We start from the raw sequence: 23,409 nt of genomic DNA on the forward strand, positions 1-23,409 counted from the left end.
GTGCCTGGGTGGCTCAGTCGGTTAAGTGTCCGACTTCGGCTCAGGTCGCGATCTCGCGGTCCGGGAGTTCGAGCCCCACATCGGGCTCTGGGCTGATGGCTCAGAGCCTGCAGCCTGCTTCCGATTCTGTGTCTCCCTCTCTCTCTGCCCCTCCTCCGTTCATGCTCTCTGTCTCAAAAATAAATAAACGTTAAAAAAAATAAAATAAAATTTCCAGGGCTGTATTTAGTGGAAAGGATGAAGGTAAGTTTTCCATCCCACCTTTCCAGAAGAGGAGCTGTTCCACTTTTAATACCATAATAAAACCATGTGAAAATGTACAACGGTACAGCCACTGTGGTAACTGAAATAGCAGTTCCTTAAATTACAAATAGAATTACATGATTCAGCAATTCCACTTCTGGGTATGGAGCCCCAAAATTGAAAGTAGGGTCTTAAAGAGAAATTTGTATACCCATGTCCACAGCAACATTCTTCGCGATAGCTACAAAATGGAAGCAATCCAGCTGTCCGTCCACAGATGAGTAAGAAAAATGCGGTCTACGCGTACCATGTAGGATTCGTCAATTTAAAAAGAAAATTCTGATGTATGCTACCTGGAAGAAGCTTGAGGACATCTTGCTAAATGAAATAAGCCAGTCATACTGCAGGACTCTACCTATGCGAGTAGTCAGAATCTCGGAAAGTATGCTAATACTTGCCAGGGTTTGGGGGCGGGGGGAACGGGCAGCTGCTGTTTCATGTGAATAGCGTTTCAGTTCTACGAGAGGAAGAGTTATGGGGAGGATGGTGGTGACAGGTGCACAATGTGAACGTATCTACCACCACGGAAGCACACACTCACACATGGTTAAGATGGTAAATCTTATGTGTATTTTACCACACACAACACAAACCATCAACGAATTACTTTCTAATGCGTAATTGGTCTAAGGTCAATTTCGCTGATGAGCTGAACTTCAAACCAAGGCCAAATTCGGGTTCTCTTGTTCGCCACGAACAGACCTGATTCTATGTTAGGGCTGACGATGCCGGATACCCAGTGAGGCATTTCAGGCCCAGGATGTACCGAGGCACCGTGCCTGGTGCGTCACAGACTCATGCTCACGTCCCAGGCTGAGGAAACTGGGGTTCGGCAAGTCCCGTGAGGAGCTGCGCAAGGTCATAGCTGGTGAGGAGTAAAGCAGAGGCCGATTCCTGTTTTCTAGAGCCAAGTCCCACAAGGCCACTCATAATCTTTTAAGAAAGGACAGCTCAAAGGTAGGAATAACAAATATTTATTCAGAAATGGGTAAGTAACATACAGTCTCCTCTATCCCTTAATGTCTCTTCCTCTCCTTCTGAACAAGAGATACACGTGAGGAATGTGGAGGGGTGGGAGGTGGAGGGACACAAGGATCGGCCCATCACCTTCTCTTCCATTTCCCATGACGACACCCTACGAAGCAGGGGAGGCCAACAGGCTCCTCCCTGCAAAGGACCACACGGCCGTCCGGAGGACAGGGCCCAGATGGCCAAGAGGCTGCAGCTGGGCTCCGTGAACTCTGTGATCACCGGAGCACCTGGCCCGGGACTGGCGGGGATGGTGGGGGGGGGAGCCATATGCAGGCAGGCGATTTACCATCCCTACTTGAAGCAGAGTCCAAGGAGTGATCCGACTGTCCCCAGTACCTGAAAAACCAGGTCCTACTGCCTTGTGGGTGCTCTCATGGATCAAGAAGGGGAAAGTGTAGGAGGAATGTCTTCCAGCTGCTGAGGAGAACTAAGTTTGCACCCGTGCAAAGTGGGGAGAAGGGAAGAAAGGAACAAAAGCAGCATCCTTTAGAGAACTGGAAGCTGGGGCACCGTCAGGTACATTCCTTGGACTCCTAAGGCCCAAGGAACCTCAGAGCTGGAGGGCTGCACAGTGTTCACAGCCTGAGTCCTTCCCGCTTACCGACAGAACTCTGAAAACATGAGTTTCCAGATTCTTCTTCACTGGGCTGGCCCCAAGCAGGCCATGAAAGACTCTTTAGTGTCTCAGGTCCCCTTTACTTCCTAGACTTGTGCCTTTCACAGCACTCGCTACGGACTCTGTAGCGCTCCAGAGCCCTGCTGCCCAGCTCGCTCCAGCTCTGCCAGCCTGGATTCCCTCAAAGTCCCAACAAAGCAGCAGCGGAGACGGAGAATGCCCCTGGAGCCATGCTGTCCTGGTATTCAGGGGCTGCCCCTGGGGGCTACGGTTTTGCCCCAACTGCCTGGAACCACGCTGAGGGAACAACCTACCAGCTTGCCTGGAAAGGCTGCTCTGCTCTCTCGACACCCCACACCCCCCCCCCACCCCCCCCGCCACCGAGGCCACCCACCACTCCTGTGCCCTTCACTGCCAAGGCAGGAAAAGACCCCTCTGGTCACGAATGGATGGGCCACTCCCAACAATGGGAACAGTGCCCCTTGGTGGTGGCTGGATCTGTGCCTCTCTCAGCATCCCCACTGTCCTGTAGGCATCTGAGGCCAGAAAAAGCCAGGAGCAAGACATTACTCCCATTCAAATAATCCCCCAGACCCTCAGTGTCACAGAACAATAATAGCCAGACCTTTATATAAAAAAAACAAGACAAACCCAACTAGTGGAGAGCTGGCGTTTGCACCCAAGCCTTGCACCCAAGGTATGAAGAGTGCCGTGCCAGGTGAGCACTGGGAAGGTGGCCAGCCCCTGCCCGCAACGATACTGAGAAGGCTGAGAGCTGGGGCGGGGCACTAGGCATAACCCAAAGAATGGGAACCGTGAACTGGAGAAGTTACCAAGTCACCTGAGACGGCACAGGCCCTCGAAGCCAAGGGCCGGGAAGGCTCTTCCTAGTGGCGCAGCAGCACCCCCCGCCGCCCTTGCCGCGTGGCCCCTCCCGACCACACGGGTCTAGAGCCAGTCGCGGTGAGAGCACCCAGGCCGCCTGCAGTGACCAGGCAGGTGAGCGGCCCAGCTCTGGAACGGACCTGGCTTCCGCTAGGATGGCAGGGGCGCCCTTCCTCACTCCGCTTGAAAGTTTAAAAACAAGAAAGGGGAGGCAACTCCTCGCCTCCTGGAGAAAAAAAGTGTCCTTCAAAGAGGCCCTTCCCTGCACTCCATGGGGCCACACGAAAGCCACCCAGAGAATTTAGGGTATCATTTTCAGACAAGGAATCAGTTCAAATTAGGGGCTCAAATTAGGGGTAGAGACGCTCTGAGCCACACAAGCCTACCCTGGTGATGAGGTGGAGGGAGAAGAGACTACAGGAAACATTAACGCACAGAGGAGCACAGGGTAGAACACAACACAGAAAGGTGGGTTCCGTCCAGCGAGGAAGCTCTCTACCCCTGGCGACCCTTCCCACGCTCAGGGGCCTCCAGTCCGACGGCCCATTGGTCACAAGCTTCGCTTTAGGAAACAGAGCCACCCTCCTCTGCCCCTGCTTCTGGCTGCCTCACTCCCCTGCTCAGAGTTTGATTTTGAATTCTGTGGGCTGTGTAGTCACAGAGGCCCCTGAGGACTTGAAGAGCGCTTTCAGGATGGTGTCAGGGTCCACTTCGGCAGGAGGGTTGGAGGAGGCAGTAGAATTCACCCTGCGAGGCAACTCACTCTCCTTTTTCACTGAGGGGCTGTCACTCAGCCGTCTGTGGAGAGCAGAGAAGAGTCAAAATCCTTGTCAGTTCTCCCTCGGATGGGGAGGGAACCCACCATTTACCAAGCAGGTTACGAAAGCTGGGCGCTGAACGTAACGCTCTCCACACCCCTTGATCTCATTACATTCTGTAGCCTGTTGTGATCAGGGGTTTTAGGTTTAGGAAACACTCCGTATGTCCTTGAGGGGTGGTCACACACGTCAGCTTAGTATGGATTTGGAGAAGTCTTGAAGTACAGAAACTGAATTCACTCCGTTTAGCGTAATGGTTCCCAAACTTATTAGGTCATTAAAACCCTCATTTTTCAGAATACAACTTATTCCTGGAATACAGCTTTAAAAACTGGTCCAAATCACACAATTCAACATCTAAGGTTCAAATCCTGGTCCTTCTAAATTTCAACGTCCGTCTGCCTGCCCCACCGACCTTGGCAAGTCTAATATCCTCCTGAGGTTTTTGTCTCATCTATAAAAGATGTCCTGCCAGGCTACATTTTATGCATCTCAGGCTCTGAAAAATCTTCAGTCCTGGGCCAGACATGTATGTGCAGGTGTAAAAAAAAAAAAACAGGGCTGGCACCGGGTACTGTCTCCATCAGGGTCAATGACAAGGAGGTGGGAGTTTTCCAATCACCTGGGTGGTGCACACAGCTGTACAAAGGACACAAGTGGCCTGCTCTCTACTTCCTTCTGAGGTATTTCTAAATTATAAAGCTGAGGACAAGGTCTTAACGCTAGCTCGTGGGGTCAACCCCTGCGGAAATGACAAGACGTCTCACTTTGTACAAAATTCAGCACTCCGACTGACCACCTGCCAGCAGAGCGGAGGAAACGGAACAGAGGGAAGCGGTTCTGCAGGCAAGTTACCCCGAGGAGAAGAGACAATCACACAGAGTAAACAAGGAGATAAGCTCCACTCTGTCCCCAGCACCACTGCCTTTGGAACTTACAGCAGAATGGGCTGGTCTGAGGTGATAACGTTCCCATTCATGTGAAGGTTGCACTTCATTGGTTGTCCTGAAAAAGAGCAAAAAAGAGAAAGCTCTGCCATGAGATTTCGGCCTAGGACAAAAGGCCAAGGGCTGTGACCTCTGCACCCACCACTGGCAGCTCTGGCTCCGTGACCGTGACCGTGACTGGGGATGGAGCGGCCAGGCTTTGGGGATCCCCGGCTGAGGGCTATGAAACCTCAGCAATGACAGCACCAAAATGCAAAGTGGCCAACATTCCTTGCTTCTAGCAGAAGATGAGAACCGAAAGGAAGGGAGACACTGAACTCTGTGACGCAGTCTAAACTTCTTTGTGAAGCAGTAAAGGAAAATGGTTACGTGACGAAACTAAGTGAAAAAAGAATTCAAAAGTGAATATACACACTTCTACTTCGTCTATGAAGGATTAACTGTGACAAGTACTGCGCTGCTACTTTGCACGCTATGTGACTAGCACTGCAGTAACAGCACAAGAAAGGGGGGAAGAAGGAATACAGCCAAGTAGGAGTAACATTTTTATATCTCACTAGAATTCGGTATTTATCTGAAATAGACTCTGATAAGTTACAACACTATAAACCCTTGAGCAGTAAGATAGTGACTCAAAAAATATGGTGAAAAAAATTTTAAAGGAACTAAAATACCACACTAGAAAATATTCATATAATGTAAAAAAAAAAAAAAAAAAAAAGCCACATTAAATGTGAATGGATTAATTAATCCAATCAAAAGGCAGGGATGGTCAGACCGGATTTAAAAAAAAAAAAAAAATTCAACAATATGCTATCTGTAGGAGACAGACCTTAGATTCAAAGATACAAAAAGGTTGAAAGTAAAAGGATGGAAATAAACATATTACCCAAATAGCAACCCTAGGAAGCTGAAGTGGCTATTCTAATATAAAACAAAACAGACCTTAGAACAAAAAATGTTATCTAGAGACAAATAGGAACATTTTGTAATGATAAAAGGTCAATTCACCAGGAAGAAAACCATTATAAACATAAATGCAACTAACAACAGACCTTCAAATACACAAAGCAAAACCAGCAGAATTTAAATAAGTGAACAATATAACTGAAGATTTCAATATTTCACTTTCATTAATAGATACAACAACCAGGCAGAAGACCAAAAAGGAAACAGAAGATTATAAGTCACCTAGACCTAAGAGACATCTATCAGCAGCAAAGCACATATTCTCCTTGAACACTTATGGAACAGAAGGAAATTTGGCTAATTCACAAATATATGAAAATTAAACAAAACAGTTCTAAATAACCAACAGGTCAAAGAAGAAAACACAAGGGAATTCAGAAAATACTCAAAGGTGAATGAAAATAAAGACACAATATACGAAAATATATGGGATGTAGCTAAGGCACTGCTTAGAGGAAAACATAACCTGTAAATGCATACATTGAATACAAGAGTGAAAGGACAACCTACAGAATGGGAGAAACTATTGGCAAATCACTTATCTGATAAGAGACATATTAAAAATATATAAAGAATTCTTTTAGGGGTGCCTGGGTGGCGCAGTTGGTTAAGCATCTGACTCCTGATTTCAGTTCAGGTCGTGATCTCACGGCTCACGAGATCAAGCTCCGCACTGGGCTCCGTGTTGACAGCGCAGAGCCTGCTTGGGATTGTCTCTCTACCCCTCTATCCCCACCCTCTCAAAATAAAGAAACAAACATTAAAAAAAAATTCTTTTAGGGGCGCCTGGGTGGCGCAGTCGGTTAAGCGTCCGACTTCAGCCAGGTCACGATCTCGCGGTCCGTGAGTTCGAGCCCCGCGTCGGGCTCTGGGCTGATGGCTCGGAGCCTGGAGCCTGTTTCCGATTCTGTGTCTCCCTCTCTCTCTGCCCCTCCCCCTGTTCATGCTCTGTCTCTCTCTGTCCCAAAAATAAATAAACGTTGAAAAAAAAAAATTAAAAAAAAAAATTCTTTTAAACTCAAGAAGTATGCAAATAGCCCAAATAATACATTTCTCTAAGATATACAAATGGTGAATATGCACATGAAAAGACAACATCATTCACCATCAGGGAAACGCAAGTCAAAACCCCACCAGCTGTCTATTAGTCTCTGCATCAATGTACGCAATAAATACACAAATTATCCAATAAACACAGAAAGAACAGAACAGTGGAGAAAAGTGGCATGGCAGACAGAGTTTCTCTCTACAGGCTAACCCGAGATAAACAATGTGACTCTGAACTCAGTAAAATCAGTAGCTTACTCCCTAGAAGCAGAGCTCACCCAGGTGTTAACAGTTAGACAAGGCTTCAGGCCTTTTAGGAACCTGCTTCCTAGCAGTAATCAGACCAACATCTGGAAGGAGGCGGCTAGGACTCTTGGCTTCCCCGGCAAGACCTCTTAAGAGAACTATCCATGGAGAAATGGTATTTCTCTGCTTGCTAGAGTTATGTACTAGAGCTGGATGAAAACCTGTAAAACAGGCAGCCCAGGGTACTGCACGTCCCTATGTTCTTGGTGCAGAGGAAATCCCAGAGGGATGAACGAACCAGGAGCCCCTCCCTGCCCCCCATCTCAGAGGAAGGCCTACTCTGATGGCCTGCTGCTTGATAGCAACAAGCAGCAGGACGGTAAGGTGGCTGCTTTCTCCCGGACTCACCATCCAAACACCTGTTGTTATACTTCTTATATGCCGTAATGGCATCATCCTTCTTCACGAAGACCACCTCTGCTACCCCAGGATGGACCAGCCGAGCCCTTTTGAGGGCTCCACACACACAGAAAAGCTCCTGCAAAGAACAAGAGGGGTTAGCATCATCATAGGAGAATTTGGGGCCATTATACTGCCTGCCTGCCGTTCACACACTCCAGGGGGCTCTGGGTAGACTGGTGGCTACACTCCAGTTGAATATGCCCAATGCCCAGGATTTCAGGGAGGTGCCATTTTAGGTGCCTCTCACTGTGGGACCAGATGAGGGGACAAGCTGAGCTGGCAGCAAGAAATGGGTCTGGGCTTATAAGCCTTGGAGTCCCTCCGCCCCCAGCAGGGCATCCCAAAGTCCTGCTTCGGCATCCACTGTCTCAACAGAATTTCTCTGAGAGCTCTGTCACGAAAAGGAACATGTAGGCTCATCACAGGTAGTGGTTGCTATGTCACCTGGGAATGTGCAAGTTACTTCTCTGACAATGAGTTTTCTCTTCTGGGGGAAAAAGAAAAAAAAAAGGAAGGTCTCACCTACTTCCCAGGGCTGCTGAAAGCCCAAGTGAAGTCATTTCTCAGGGCAGTGCTTTGTACACGTGTCACTGCCAGCACCATGTCCTCTGACGCCTCATTGTGTCTTGCAGAGCAGGAGGTGAGGCCAGAGAGGGAACATGGAAATGGCCCACGGAGGCCGACTCCCACCCATGCCGTTTCTGCACTAGTAACTCCCTTCACAAGGTTGTTATGAGGACAAAAAGGCTTACAAAAAAGTCACAGAATGATTTGGTTTATTTTATTTAAAAAAATTTTTTAAAAATGTTTATTTATTTTTGAGACAGAAGGAGACAGAGCGCGAGTGGGGGAGGGGCAGAGAGAGAGGGAGACACAGAATCCGAAGCAGGCTCCAGGCTCCGAGCCGTCAGCACAGAGCCTGATGCGGGGCCCGAACCCACGAACCGTGAGATCGTGACCTGAGCCGAAGTCGGACGCTTAACCGACCGAGCCACCCAGGCGCCCCAAGGAGTGATTTGTTTTTAATGATAAAGTGGAAAATGTTAAATTCCAAAACCAAAATGTGGAACTGAATACTAAGTGTGATCCCAACTTCATTACTGCTGTTCTCCACACGTTACCTGTGTCGGTAAAGACGGGAGGGTGGCTACTACCAGCAGTTTACTCTGCATGGTGGTGAGCACAGGCAGTCAGTTTCCACGACCCTGCATACAAAGTACCTGCCACCTAGTAAGTGCTCAACAGGGGCGCCTGGGTGGCTCTGTCGGTTAGGCGTCTGGCTCTTGATTTCAGCTCAGGTCACGATCTCATGGTCCTGGGATGGAGCCCCGTGTCAGGCTCTGTGCTGACAACGCGGAGCCTGCTCTGGATTCCCACCCCCCCCCCCACCGGCCTTCCCCCGCGTGTGTGCGCCTATCTTTCTCTCTCTAATAAATTTAAGAAAAACAAAAACGAGTGTTTGATAAATGGTAGCTATTACTACTTCTGTAATCAGGAAAAAAAATGTTTTAATCCCTTATTAATTCGTAAAGTATTAGACAAAGTAGGCTACAACCTCCACCGTGCATACCTAACCCTGGTGAGCCTGCTTCCTTCTCAAAGCCATCACACAGCAGTCACGTTTCACAACCGAAACCACTGTCAAGCGAGGCGGCCACTATGGGCTGTGACTGAATTTGGTGCGTTCATTCCGTGATCTGACAGTTCACAGCTAAAAGGGGACCTGGACTTTTAAACTAATGGTGGGGTTTTTTGGCGCCCAAATGGAAACGAGGCAGACAAGCAGTGCCAGCTGGACCCGGCCGCCTGCTTCCCAGGTTTAGGTTCTGTCCATGAACTAAGGGTGGGACAGGACAAACCAGGGCAATCTAGAAAAGCCAACCACCAAGCAACACCAATCCATCCCATTCCTTTTACTTGGGAATCATCGTGAAAACCCCTGGAGGAGGCAGAAGTTCCAAAGGCTCACAGGAAGATAGGAACCACCGGACTTTACGCCACGGAACAAGAGGATCTCATTCGAGACCCATCCAGCACGGTGCCCTGGCCCTGATTTAGAAGTTGTGAAGAAGAGAGTTGACACAGCCGGTCCGACTGCTATCTTCTCAAAGACCGGCTTCCAAGGCTGCGTCCTGGCTGGTGTCTGGGAACTTGGAATTTGGGACGCCCACCACCCTAATCGATAAGAGTGGTTCACTGAGCCTAAACTGTGCAAACGATGTGGTTTATGCTGAACACCTGCTTTCCTCTGGGGCATCCTGGAATGCTGGTACGCACTGGCAGAGGGTGCCTACGTAACTAGTTCCTGATAAAAACCCTGGCACTGAATCTGTAATGAGCTTCCCTGGTTTCACGCGTCACAACTCGTTGCTGGGAAAGAGAGTGCATCCTGACTCCACGAGGAGAAGAATCCAGAAATTTGCACCTGGACCCCCGGCCTTTGCCCCACGAGCCTTTCCCTTTGCTGATTTTGCTTTGGATCCTGTAATAAACCCTGGGCCTGACGTGACTCCACGCGGAGTCCCGTGAGCCCTCCTAAAGAACCAGCAAACCTGGCGGTGGTCTTGGGGGCCCCTGACACAGAAGCGGCTTGAGATGTAAGATTCTGGCAGGATACAGTACTCACCACGATGTCCTCCTCAGTGACTCGAGGGTGCAGATTGTTCACTGTCATCTTGGTGCCTTCCAAGGGGCTGAGGACAGGCTGCCAGACAAGACAGTTACCAGAAGTCACACAACAGCTATGCGCTCAACAGCAGCACGTGCTCTGGGCCAGCGGCCAGGAAGGCCCAGAGGAAACCCCCCTAGAGGCCCCACCACCCCACGCTAAGGGCCGGAACCTCTCATCACCTCCCAGATACGCCAGACACTCTCAGGCCTCTGAGCCTCTCCACGGAATGCCACTCATGTTTCAAGACCCACCCGGCTCAGGTGGACCTTCTCCTTGAAGCCTTCCCCGCTTGCCGAGGGGACCAATGCTCTGTCCTCAGTGCTCCCGGCAGCTCTCCTCTGGACAGACCTCCGTTCTACCGCCAGACAAAACTGCTCTGTCTGCACCTCTGTCCTCCCCACTCGCCTGCAGGCAACCGAAGGGCAGGGGCCACCGGGTCTCGGTTTGCTCACTTGTGAAATGGAGGTGGCCACGTCTGCCTACCTCACGGAGGTGCCGTGAGGACGCGACACGGTACGCACAACACACTGCCCACCCAGCACGGCCTGACTCTCCACTGGTACGCTCGCTTTCTCTCCTTCACCTTCACCTCACCTCAGCAGGCGGCAGCTCTTTGGGAGGCTCCTCCTTGTTCACTAGCGTCCGAGACATGTTGGTCAAGGCTTTTGTTCGAACAGAGGAGGGGAGGGCAGGAGCTGTGTATGCATCATTCTGAACCACTTTGGTGAGAGGGAGGGCCTTGGACACGGAGAACTTGGAACTGCTCAGCCCGGCCTAAACAAGAGGCAGACAGGAATCTGAGGGGCTAGAGAAGAAGGGGAGAGAAAAGCCCTAAGGGGCTCACGACCGCCACCCCCGAGCCCTCCCGGCTCCGCAACTCCCTTAGAGGTCTGGAGCCAAAAAAGGTTGCCAGGGACTTCCCCCAAGGAACGGGCGGGAGGGGAGAAACACAGTTTGTGCTCACAGAAGCCACTCTCTAGTGCAGAAGTCCTTGGTGAGAAACTTCCATGCAGGCCTGATCTGAAGCCACAGGCCGACCCATACCATGTAGACTTTATGAAAACCCTATGATTTGGAGCTAAGCAGAAGGCCGAAAGTTTGGGGTCAAGTTCATTCCCAGACCTGCTTCTCACACAATGGGCTGATTATCAGTTCTGCGCTGGCTAGGCACAGGAACCCACTCTTAAGAAGGCCCAGACTCCCAGCTTTTTGGTCCCCGTTTCGACCACACAGAGGCACCATGCAGAGCCCTGGCCCGATCAGCTCCCAGACCGTCAGGGACAGGCTGCCAGAGTTGGTAGGTGCAGACCAGCAGACGCAGTTCCCTCCCTCCCCTGCTGGCCCTGACGGGGGATGTGGTCCCTTGGATATATAAGCCAGTCAATTCCCGGGTGTTAGCGCGTCTGAGGAAAAAGATGTCGGAGGCAGAAGCGGCAGGGCTGATTCACCAGCTTCTCTGAATCAAATGACGTGTCCACTCCTCACGCTCGACTCCACATTTCTCAAGCTGCTGAGTCTTGAGAGCCAGTGCAGCGAGTGTAGGGGTTACACGCAGGGCCTGGGAGCCAGACTGCTTGAGCTGGAATCTCAGATCCACTATTTATAAGCTGGGTGATTCTGACTGTATTTAACCTCTCTGTGCCTGATTCCTCATCTGTAAAACAGGAACGACAGTAGTACCCACCTCACCGGGTGGGCGGGAAGGGGAGTCTTAAATTGGTTCACACAAACCCTGCATTTTTTCAATCAGGGTGAGCCACGAACCGAGCCAGCCGACACCCCCCCGGCAGCAGACCTCAGCAATGCAACCAGTGCAAAGGCCCAGTGCCTGTAACAAATCGGCAACCTTCAGCTTCACGTATCACTTTAAGAACTTCAGTGGCAACCAGGTGCAAACTGGTCCACACATTTCAACGCAGTGACAATACGGAGTCTTTGGGTCTCTGCAGGCCGAACAAAGGCCCTTGGCTCGGGTGGCCCCTGGCCGCCCTCCCCGTAACTGGCTATACCCGCTGACGCCGGCCTCCCTGCCATTCCAGATACTGCTCTCTCTGCTTCTCTGCGTGGCATCTGACCAGCACCCAGTCTTGCCCTGCAAGCGGGCTGCACGTGGTGGAGAGCACAGGCAAGGTCGTTTATTCTTGCTCACACCGACTGAGGGAGTCCAGTTTCAAAAATGGAATTGGAGGGAAGGGGAACACACAGAACATTCTGCCACAAAAGAAAGAGAACGGGATTCCCTCCCGTGTGATCTCACATTTCCCCCGAAGTGCCTCCAGCAGCAACTGGAGGGTGTAGCCCCACACTTCACTAGCTGCGGGCCCTTGAACACGATCACCGGCCACTCTGGTCTCAGCACTTATGAAACCAGCCACTGGATCAGTTCCAGTTCTGAAAACCTTAGGACCCAAAGGAAGAAAGATTTCGGAACTGAAAGGCCATACACTCGCCCACGACTCCCACCCACCCGATCTGCTATGCATGGCGAGTGCAGGAAAAACATAAAATGCCTCACCACGTGGTGGAGAAAGCTGCTTGAGGCTGCGAATTTCATCTGTTTACTGGGAATGGGAGCTACAGCGTCATCATCGTCCTCCAGGTCGTATACATTCTGAAAAGAAAGAAAGAACAGCTAACGTGGCCTGCAGGCTCTCGACAGACCTTTGGAACAAGGACAGCAAGACATGGAGCTGAATGATGGATGGAAAAGCGGGTGTGTGTGGGGGGGGTGCCTGGGGAGACTGGCCCGGGAGGCCAGGGTTCAAATCCTGATAGGCTGGCTCCTCACCCACAAGGACCCCACGAAAGTGCTGCAACCTCCAGGTACATTAGAGTTTCCTCTCCACAAGTGGGCAACACCTAGAAACACTTGCGATGTTTGTTTACAATCTTGGCTTAGAAAGTCCATCCCAGGCAGTCTGGCCTACAGAAATAAATCCAACCCCTAGAAAGAGCTCCAGCCACAACCATGTTCACAGAAGGATTTCTAACAGTGAAAATTACAGGAAAATGGCTTAAGTAAACTGGAACATCAGCTCAAAGGACTATGCAGTTATTAAAAACGTTCACAGTAAATGTGAATCAGAGAAGTACTTGAGTTATAAAGTGCAAACAGAATGACAGAAAATCGAATAAGAATATAACCACAACTACAGCTATGCATTAACTAAACAATAATGACACTTAAAACAAAAGGAACCAGGGCAGAATTTCAACAGCAGCTGGCTTTGGAGAGCAGGACCAAGAGGGACTTTTTTTTCCCTTTTTAATCTTTCTCTATCTTGCGGTGTTCTGTATTAAGCACATACTACTATTTTTAATGTTTATTTTTGAGAGAGATAAAGAGACAGAGTACAAGCTGGGGAGGCGCAGAGAGAGAGAGAGAGAGAAAGACAGACAGACACAGAATCCGAAGCAGGCTCCAGGCTCTGAGCCATCAGCGCACAGCCCAACGCGGGGCCCAAACCCACGAACCGTGAGACCATGACCCGAGCTGAAGTCAGACGCTTCACCAACTGAGCCACCCAGACGCCCCCCGCACACACTACTTTTATAATAAAAAAGAGAAGACTTTCAATCTGCCTCTCTGCCCCCTAAATACTCACCCCCCACCCCCATAAGAAGTTTCTTTTTTTAAAAGTCATAAACTACAAGAAGCTAAATGTCATTTCTCCAATTCTTCACACTGGGAACCTTGGCCAGGCCTCAGTTCATCCACTCAGAAGAGTCCATCAAAACACACACGTGTGCTCACACTCTCTCTCTCTCACCTGCTTGGCCGGGTGGTTATTGACAACATTGATCCTCATTCCAGCAGGATGGGTGTGAAGGGGTGCCATGGCCTTCTGCTGTGGAACCTAGAAAACCCAGAGACTAGAATTCATCCCCTGGGGTCCACACGTGTCCTCCATGCATCAGGAATCACTGAACGTGAAGTATGGTAGCGCTCAGTTTGGGTCTGTGGTAAAAAGCCCTAGAGTGCCTCATGTCCAAAGCAGGAGTGACAGAAAGCCTCGTCATCCTGCTCGACGAGCCTGGCTCGATACATCCGCAGCCGCTACTCCTGTCACCAAGGTTGCTGCGAAGGTTGAAGGATACTGTTTTCGCCCCCCTGGACAGCTGTGCTAGCGGCCAGGGCACGGGACAAGGAGTCAGGTGTGACCAGGCTCCTACCCGGTCCTCCCATTCACCGGTTGTGCTAGCCCTGGGCACCATAATTCACAATTGAGACCTCGAGTCTTCTCTATAAAACTGGGGTAATGGGGCGCCTGGGTGGCTCAGTCGGTTGAGCGTCTGACTTCAGGCCGGGTCATGATCTCACGGCTTGTGAGTTCAAGCCCCGCGTCGGGCTCTGTGCCGACAGCTCAGAGCCTGGAGCCCACTTTGCATTCTGTGTCTCCCTTTCTCTCTGCCCCTCCCCAGCTCATGCCCTCTCTCTTTCAAAAATAAATTAAAAACAAAACAAAACAAACAACTGGGGTAATGATCCCAGAGTTGCAGGAGAAATAAGTGCCTGCCACACAGCATGTGCTCCACGGCGTCCGTCCTCTCCCTGCTCTTCCCTCCATCGCTAGCTCTCTTGAGAACGTCACTTACTTCTGCCGCAGCCCCCTTTCCTCTCCGCGAAACTCGCTGAAAACCCCGCCTCCCTCACAGGGTTACTATCCAAACATCGGGAGAGCTGTCATTTTGCCCAAACACTCCTGGCTCCCACCGCCTGCCCGAATCTACAGTTGTTCCCGCCTTCCCAGGAGAGCCACGCCTACCTGGATGGTTTTGGTGAGCTTCAGGGCAGGGGTCACTGTCCCAATGGGTGGGCTCATGAAGGCGGCTGGGGAGTTCCGCTTCAAGCTGATCTTCTCCCGGGCATCGGCCACCTGGCGGGGCTTCTGGGGCACCGCGCTCTGCTGCTTGCGGGAGTTCAGCATCTCTCTGGCATCCTGCACTTTCCCTTTGATCCGGAACCGAGCATCTTTCTGCAGAAGCTTTTCCCGGGCATCCTTGACTCCCAGCTTGAGCCGGGCGTCCGAGAGGCCGATCTTCTGCCGGGCATCAAACCTCTGCTGGAAGGTGGCTGTGCGTGCTGGCTGGCTGAGAAGGCTCTGCTGGGTCCCAACACGAGATCGAACACCTCCAATTCCTGGTCTGGCATTGAGACTGCAAGTACAAATTGCACATTAAGTGGATCTGGGTGTCGAGAGCATCCCATGGAAGTAGAGCCATCGTAATACTGGGAAGAGAGGGAGTTTCTGGAGAAACCAGAAGTCTGCTTGCTGAGCAAACAGGCTTATGTTGAAACTTCTTTTCTGGTTCATGACTTTTAACTCTGCATTGCAAATAAAATTCGGAAGAGGGGCCTGGCGGTTTCGATCACCAGGTAACACACTGGTTTCCTCCCTAGACCAGGTGTTCTGAGACGTCATTAGGAACAATAACCTCCAAATGATGCTGGTCCCAAAAAAAGGCATATCCCCCAAACATTGTAACCCCACACAGGGGAAGAACGACTTCAGTTTCCAAAGTTCTTCACAGGCTTGCTCTCAGTCAGCCCTCTCAGCACCCTGTGGGGTGGGTCAAACAGGCTTGGAGAGATTCAATGATAAACAAAAGACACCAGCCTGCCTTCGGTGGTCCAGGTCTCCAGGGCCAGCACAAGATCCCCACTGGGCTGGGAGCAGGAGCCACCCGCTAACAGGTAGAAAAGAAAAACAGCCACTTTGTCTGAATTGTTTCCACTCACAACACTTCTGACACCAAAAGTGTGGGTGTTCTCCTGACATCAACGCTTCTCAAACCTTCTAGACATCACCAGGTGTCCTATGATTCAACTCTGACACAACATACCCAGAGTCTGCGCAGACCCCCAAGACGGCCCTCACTTCAGATGCCACTCCCAAGTGCTGGGCTTCCCATCCTTCTGACAGACTAAAACTGAGGGGACCCACGCCCGCTCCTCAAGTTCGGTAAGTTGCTAGAGTGGCTCACAGAATGCAGCAGAAATAGTTTACGCGCTACCATTAGTTTGTTATGAAGGATACAACTCAGAAACAGCCAAATGGAAGGGGTGCGGAGTTCCCATGCCCTCTTGGGGTGCACCACCCTCCCAGCACATACACGTGTTCACCAACCCAGAAGCTCCCCAAATTCCACTGTACAGGGGTTTTTATAGAGGTTCCATTATATAAGCAAGGTTGAATGGCTGGCCATTGAGGACAGCCTCCGTCTCCCTGGAGGGCGGGGGGCGGGGAGGACTGCAAGTTCCAATGAACCATGCCTAGGTCTTCCTGGTGACCAGCCCCCATTCTGAAGCTAGCCAGGGACCCAGCAAAAGCTACCTCATTAGAACAAAAGATGCTCCTACCACCCTTATAACTCAGGGTTTTAGGAACTATGGGCCAGGAACCAGGGATAAAACCAAGTACGTGTTTATCACACTCTGCAACAACAAGAATGTCAAATCCAGAAACTGTTAAAATCGGAAATGAACCAAACTCCATTACACAGGCCTCATTTGCTTGCGGGGTTCCTCTGTTGGCCCTTCAGTGGCTCGTGAGTAAAGAGAAGGCTCTTCCAAGTACAATCCTGGAAGTCCTTCCTGGGGTCCGCAAGCTTCTCCCTCACCCCCCCTGCCCACCACACCACGAGGCCGGTCTACTCCAGCCGCTGCCGCCACCACCACTGCCCCCACCCTCGCGGCGGGTGCCCTGCCTGGGACTCTGGCTCCCAAGGCAAAATCTCCTCTGAGGGAAACCCTCCTTCTCTGCTTGTTCCAGGACAGCCCTCCTCTGTGCCTCCAACTCCATCTGCTTGTTTTCTCTTCCCCACTGGACTGGGAGGGGAGACCGGGGCTCATTCTGTTTCAGGGCCCGGTGCTTTACAGGCAGTGCTGAAACCTGGCTGAGCTAAGTTAGAAACTCTGGTGGAGCTGCTTAAAAACACAGCTGTCTAGACTCCGTCCTCACAGCTCCTAAATCCAAAATCTGGGTGAAGGCCTGGGCATCTGCACTTTTGACTCCATAGGTGGTCCTGGATTAGACGGCAGTGTTCACAATCTCGGACCTGGGGTCAGAAGGCAAAATTCTGCTGAACAAACAAGTTCCCGTATGGCCTCCCACATCTGTGTCCAGGCCTCCCAGGAGGCCTCCTAGTACTCCCGCGGGCCTCCGCAGCCGCCTGGGGACTGTCCCGCAGCTCCCGTGCTCACAGCAGGAGCGTACCCAAAGAACCAGCCAAGGCAAGCCTGGACTTTCACCCGGTTATCCTCAGACTGGAGGAAACACACCTGCTGCCCCCAGCATGCCAGAACACTGCCCGAGACCGTGACGCGCGGACCAATTTTCTTTGGAAAACAGCAAATTATTTTAGGATTTAAATACTTTCCAGTGGGTCTATACAGGAACTGGGTGGAAGAGAGAGGGAAAGGATCATTTACAGAACTGATCCGATTAGGTTTAAGGTGGGGGTGGGGCTGCTGGTCCGTCCCTGTCCCGTTTTCTCCTGTAGAGGCAGGGGCTTAAAAAAAAAAAAAAAAAAAGGCAAAGCCAAAGGGCTGGGTGTTTAGGGAGGCCAGCAAGCACGACAAGGGAGAGAGGAACAGACAGCACCCCCCACCCCCCTGGAGTGGCCTGCCCTCAGTTTCATGGTCAGCGAGGTCTCGGCAATAGTGGAGCTGGGCTTTCTGGCGGCACCGAAACCCACAGCTACTGGAGGGGCCCCTGGTGTTTATGGAGGGAACAACACCCGCTTCCTAATAAAGCCCTACCCGCAGGCCCAACTAGCTGGTGAGGTGACCCCACTGTTTTTGTTTGTTTTTTAATGCCTTCAGCTCCCTACACCTCCCTACACCCATCAAAGAAAAGCAACAGGCTGTCTGTGCAGACCAGGAGCTATGACTGAAGGCCTACTCATAAAATGGGGAAAAGGATTTTGATCAACCTTTACTGCCCAGATCCAGGAGAAACCAGTGTCAGTGGAAAGCACTCCAGATAAAACTGTCTGCTTACCACACAGGGGACCTCTCTGAAGCCACAGGCTTTGGGCTGGGGAATCAAGTCACCACACAGAGCATGGTGAGGAGCACTCCCGCTCTAGGAGAGGAAGGCTCACGCCTGTGGGGACACCACGAGCCGCCAGACACATCTGTGGGGCAGCGAGAAGACTTAGACGCGGCCCCGGGTGTTTGGGAAGAGCAGAGGGTGTCAAAGGTCACACAAACAGCCCACCGTAGCCTGCAGCCTCTTTGCCGTAGCCTGCAGCCTCTTTGCCCTCGCAGCAGCTCCGGTGGGTTCCCCGGTTCCTGCCCTCCTGAGCACTCCCTCCTCGCCTCTCCCTTACCGCCTCCGGCTGGCCCTGGCCAGTTCCTGCCCTCCTGAGCACTCCCTCCTCGCCTCTCCTTTACCGCCTCCGGCTGGCCGGAAGCTTCCCTCCTTGGGGGAGGCCAAGCCCAAGTTGCCGGCGCTGAATCACAAGGACCTGTTCCCAAGCCCGCACCTCCTGCAGCACTAAGAGCCTCTGTAAACCCTGCCATCTCCTCACCTGGGTCAGCCCTGCACCAGGGGAATAAAAAAAGGCTCAAAGAGCTTTCCAGTTGTGAGCTCCCGCCAAGTGGTGTCAGGGACCCTACAGCTGCCCCACCCCCGTATATTCTCCTTTCACGCTCACAACTGTGAGGATTAGGTTATTATCCACATTTCACAGAGGATGTCCTGGTGAAGGCTGGTCTTCACTGCATCTACTTAAAGCACCAATAAATGAAGCATGGGTCAAGGATAAAGACCAGAGACTGAGGAGTTGAAGAAGGGGGAGTGCCGTCCCAGGCTAAGGAAGATCTTAGGCCCCCAGACCCGTCCAGGACCACAGCACACTCCCTAGTGACCAGGGGGTGAGCACACACACACCGAGCGTGGCACGGCGTGCTCACTCTGGCCCCATGTGCCACACTGCCTGTCTGGCAGGAAAGGCCACCGAGATGCCTCGGGGCGGTCTTTCGGTCTTTCTATCTCCGTGAACAGCACAAAAGGTCCATCGGGGAGGGAGGGCATGTAGTTGTGGATGTGGGAGCGCGAGTGAGCCGCTTCCCCGCAGTCCCCCGCACTCAATCCCCAGTCCTTTCAGCTCCTTTCCCAGCAGCTTTAGGGGCTTCAGTGTGCAGGCTTTTTATAATCGCCGCCCCTCCTCCTGCATGAAAGGACAGCCATTCATCCCAGCGGGCAGCAGCGCTGGGTACAAGGCAGGCATTAGTCATCAGGAATTTTTCAAATAAACACTCCCGCTAGGTCCGGGTCTCCAAAACACAGAGTCCGCGGTGTTACCCTCCGGTTCCAAGAACCGCCCGAGGGCTCCCTAACAAAGCCCAGCCCCTCAGCGGAGCCTCTGGTCTGGCCTGGCTTCCGCCTGCAGCCTCACTGCAGACTCGCCCTGAGGTCCCCGAAACACGTTCTGGCCTCAGCACTTGTTGGGAAGGGGCGGGGGAGGTTTTGAGCAAGTCTCTGGACTCTGAACTGCCCCACCCGGCTCTGCCCTGGCTCCGGAGCCCCACGGGGTCCTGGGGAGAGCGCTGTGGGTGAGAGCCAATGCCCCCACCCTGGAATCTCAGCGCCTGCCCCGGACCTCACTGGAGCCCAGGTGCTCTCCCCCACACCCTGACCCGAGCCGGCTCTGGACAGATGTCTAGTCCAAGGATCCGGGCCCATTAGTGGGGCCCTGGGTTGTTATTATAAAGTGGATTTTAATCCACGGGCATCTCTGGGTCACGGTTCATGTGTGTCGAGGTCATCTTTATGTGGAGGAAACACACTTTAGTTCTGTTACACGAGAGTCAGTTCTGAATTAGGGGCTTCACGGACACAAAGAAACAAGATACCATCCCCTTACCCTCCAAGAGACTCTTGTGCAGATGTTTTGTTTTAAATCACAGTTCTTCCCCTCCAAGTTACATAACGACTAACTTTCCTCCTCTTTGCTTCAGGTCTACAATTCCTTTATCTTATTCCAACAAGGAAACAAACCCCAAGTACCAGGAACAGAGAGCCCTGGCCTGAAAAGCAGACCAACCTCCTTCCCCGTGGCTCCCAGGACTCCCCAGACAGGGCATCTGGCCCAGAGCTGCTCAACTCCGGCATACTCAAGGTCCAACCTTCCCACTAAGGCTGCCTGCCACCTTAGATGAACCTTCCCTAACCAGGAGGCGGCAATGGACGGACAGCTGTCATCTGCGAACTAAACTCAGAGCGGGCGACTTTGCTAACGTGACCAGCAGTATGCTCAGATCTTAAGGAAAAAAACGACGAGAACGGGCCCGCACTGCAGCTGGTGCCCAGTGCCCTCCTGGGGAGACTCATCCGTGGGCCTTGAGCAACTGAAGTCCCCAGGGAGTTCTGTGCAGGGGGAAGGACAGCGCCCCGCCATGGCTGAGTGAAGTATCATTCTCTCCCTTTCTCTATTTTCACATTAATCATGGAAATCTTTTGATTAATGGGGGGGGGGGGGCGGCAGGTAGTAACAAGAATGACCCCTTTCTTGGCTCACAAGGTGTGATGAACACAAAACAGTAAGACTGCTCTAAAGAATGAATACATTCCATGACCTGTGGGGAAAGAGGTGATTTACATCTCCACCGGCTCTTTTGCTATTTCCACTAAGAAGAAGAAAGTTTTCGGGGACAGTCACAGGTTCCACATAAACCATCAAGCACAAAGTTCTTCCTGGGACCTCCATGCACCATCATTCCACAGTCCCAGGAAGGGGACAGTTCTTCCAGCAAGCATGTAGGACAGGATACAGTTACTGTAGGAAATGACATTTGTTCACTGAAATAAGCTCAGACCTTTCAGTTCTTGACAGGGACACCCTGGCTGTAGTTTCTGTTGGCTTTGCAAGTAAAATAAAAATGAAGTTTCCACCAGGTTTAATCCAAACACAGCACGCATACTAGTCTCTGTCTGCACGGTCCCCCCTCCAATGTTCACATGATAGCAAAGTAATACTGTCTCACGTATCGTGACACAAAATTGGATGTTGCTTCTTAAAAGCCTTTCATAATGATGACCATAACTAACATGTATCAAACACTTAGAACCATCAAATACTCTGAAAGTACTGTAGACAGATTAATTCACTTAGTCCTGACAGTCACCCAAGAAAAGAATTATTATCCACATTTTATAAATAAGAGAGGTAAGGAATGGTTAAGTAACTTGCACAAGCTCATGTGGACAGTGAGAGAAGGGAACTCAAACTTCACAGTTTGACTCCAGGGTTACCTACCAACCCCCCCGCCCCCGCATCGGGGGGAGGGGTTTGGGCATCTACTCCTTTAAGGAAAGATCCACGATAATTGCCAACGTTTGCTGAACACTCACTACCTGGTACAAACTTTAAAATATACATTTTTGTATTCTATCTAATCTTCTCAGCAACCTGCCAGGAACCAGTCTTACAAACGAGGGAGCTGCCCAGCTCAGAAGTCATCTCGCCAGGGAGGCACAGAACCCAACAATGGGCCCAGAAGGGCACCGGGCCTGCCTCCTCGCAGACAGGTGTTCATCCCACCGATCCCCCACCCAATGCCCAACATGAGACTCTGTGCACCTCCACGCTAAAAAAAAAAAAAAAAGTACAGACCCAACAGACAGTACAGACCGCCCGCAGTCAGGGCCGTGGGGGAGCTGATGGCATATGCGCGTGTCCTGGGAAGCTGGTTCATTCAGCAACCGTCCAGCAAATCTATGAAACCCAGGTGGATTCACAAGTGGCCAGAGGACCCAGCGCCAATTCCACACCAGTTATTGGAGGGGAAGACCTAGGAGAGAACAGCTGCGCAAATGAATACTTCCTGTGCGCCGGTTGCAAAGGAGGAGCCAGGTGGAGTGCTGGCGGCTGAGTTCTGCAGAGGAGGCAGCAGGTGTAGTGGATATGTGGGTGGGGGTGGGGGGCTGGGGGGGAATCTCCCTTTCAGTTAGCAACAGCAAGGATCTATTTTCTAGCCACAGGCACCAGGGGGATATTAATAAACATCTGTTGGGTGAATGACACGGGAGAAAACAATATCTACAGCCAGTTTTTTACAGCCAATTTAGGAAGACACCTGAATTAGTGCTGGAGAACTGTTGGCCACATTCCCACTTACTTCTTCATACAGCTGAACTGGAGCCCATAAAGGCTGGAAAGGACTAACAATACTTAAGTTTGGGGCACATCACTGCAAATCGTCTCCTCACTCAGATCCAGAACAGTCTACTCTGACAACTGGGAGTTACAAGCATCGAGAAGCTCTAACCTCCAGCCAGTTCCACCTGTTTTGTTTTTTTTTTTTTTTTGCCCAGGCCTGAGGTCAACTCAGCCAGCTGCTAAAGGGCACTCAGCCCCGATTCTCAGCTCTTCGTGGCCTCGGGCAAGTCTCTCTAACCTCTCCCGGCCTCAAGCTCCTCATCTGCAAAATGGGGAAAATATCAGTACCTGGCCGGTACGGTTGCGAAAAGAGCAAATGGGACAAGAGATACTTGAAAGCGCTTGCAGAACTTGAAACGCCGCACCTCGGAGGCGAGTGTTAGAGGCAGCGGGGCCGGGAAGCGCACGCAGGATTTGGAATGAAGGTCTGGGTTTGAGTCTCCGTTTCGGCGGTGGCGGTAACAGATCGGAGGAGTCCGAGCAACTCACTTCCCCGCTACACTTCAGTCGTCCTAACTCTAAGGCCGAGTAGATATCCTGGAGCGGCGGGGCCCACGTGCCGGTCTTCCCACGGGAGGGGGCCGTGCGCGGAGACCCCCCCCCAGACCCTTCCGTCGGGGACGGCCCCTCCCCCCGCGCGACCTGACCCAGCGCGACCCCCACCCCCCACCCCCGGGGCCGCTCCCACGAACCGGGCGCCCCGGCCCCGCCGCGGCCAGCGGCTTCCCTGGCCCGCCAGGGCGACGGCGCCTCCAGCCAGTGGACGGTCGGGCGGCCGGGCCCGCAGCGGCGGCGGGGCCTAGCCAATGAGGAGCGCGGCTGCGGCAGGGGGCGGGCGCAGACGGCGCTCCGCGTCGCTCCCGGGCCGCTCCCTCCCCCGCCCCGAGCCCCGCTAGGCCGCGGGCCCTGAGCACCGAAGGGAGAAAAGGCTGCTCACCGCCCCTTCGTCGCAGCTCCGCGCTTCCGGATGAGCTCGTCCAGGGAGATGTCCGCCATCTTGCACCGCCGAGCGAGCCGCGAGCCGCTTACACTCCAGCCCTCGAGCCCGCCCCTTCGGCCGCTCAGGAGCAACTAGCTGCTTCCGGCGTTCGGCCGACGAACTCTCGCGACAACTCCAACGGGGCAAAAACCGGAAGGGGCGGAGAGCTCCCCGTGAGCCTTTGCGACGCCAGCTGCTTATCTGCATACGGCGGTCGGGGGGCCTACGGTTCCCTGTTCTCCTCAGACGAAGAAATAAAATGGAAA

The 23,409-nt window shown here is 52.2% G+C and overlaps 1 protein-coding gene across 2 annotated transcripts; it reads right to left on the reverse strand.

Annotated features, from left to right (window-relative positions):
- Positions 1–2,324: 2,324 nt before the first annotated feature.
- Positions 2,325–23,231, reverse strand: POLDIP3 (DNA polymerase delta interacting protein 3). Of its 2 annotated transcripts, XM_047065658.1 has the most exons (9): positions 23,102–23,230; positions 14,763–15,153; positions 13,767–13,853; positions 12,512–12,607; positions 10,591–10,770; positions 9,952–10,029; positions 7,272–7,401; positions 4,593–4,659; positions 2,325–3,634 (listed from the first exon to the last, which is right to left on the reverse strand). In XM_047065658.1, exons 1-9 carry the CDS (start codon positions 23,158–23,160, stop codon positions 3,457–3,459), a joined length of 1,266 nt encoding a protein of 421 aa, XP_046921614.1. In that variant the 5' UTR covers positions 23,161–23,230; the 3' UTR covers positions 2,325–3,456. The 2 variants fall into 2 exon arrangements, with proteins under 2 accessions (XP_046921614.1, XP_046921616.1); XM_047065660.1 differs by lacking the exon at positions 13,767–13,853 and having other exon boundaries at positions 23,102–23,231.
- Between the last annotated feature and the right edge of the window lie 178 nt (positions 23,232–23,409).

This window comes from Lynx rufus, unplaced genomic scaffold (assembly GCF_022079265.1).
Source record: "Lynx rufus isolate CCGP_SWC_20201006 ecotype Redwood Valley unplaced genomic scaffold, mLynRuf1.p SCAF_7, whole genome shotgun sequence".
Classification (NCBI taxonomy): Eukaryota; Metazoa; Chordata; class Mammalia; order Carnivora; family Felidae; genus Lynx; species Lynx rufus.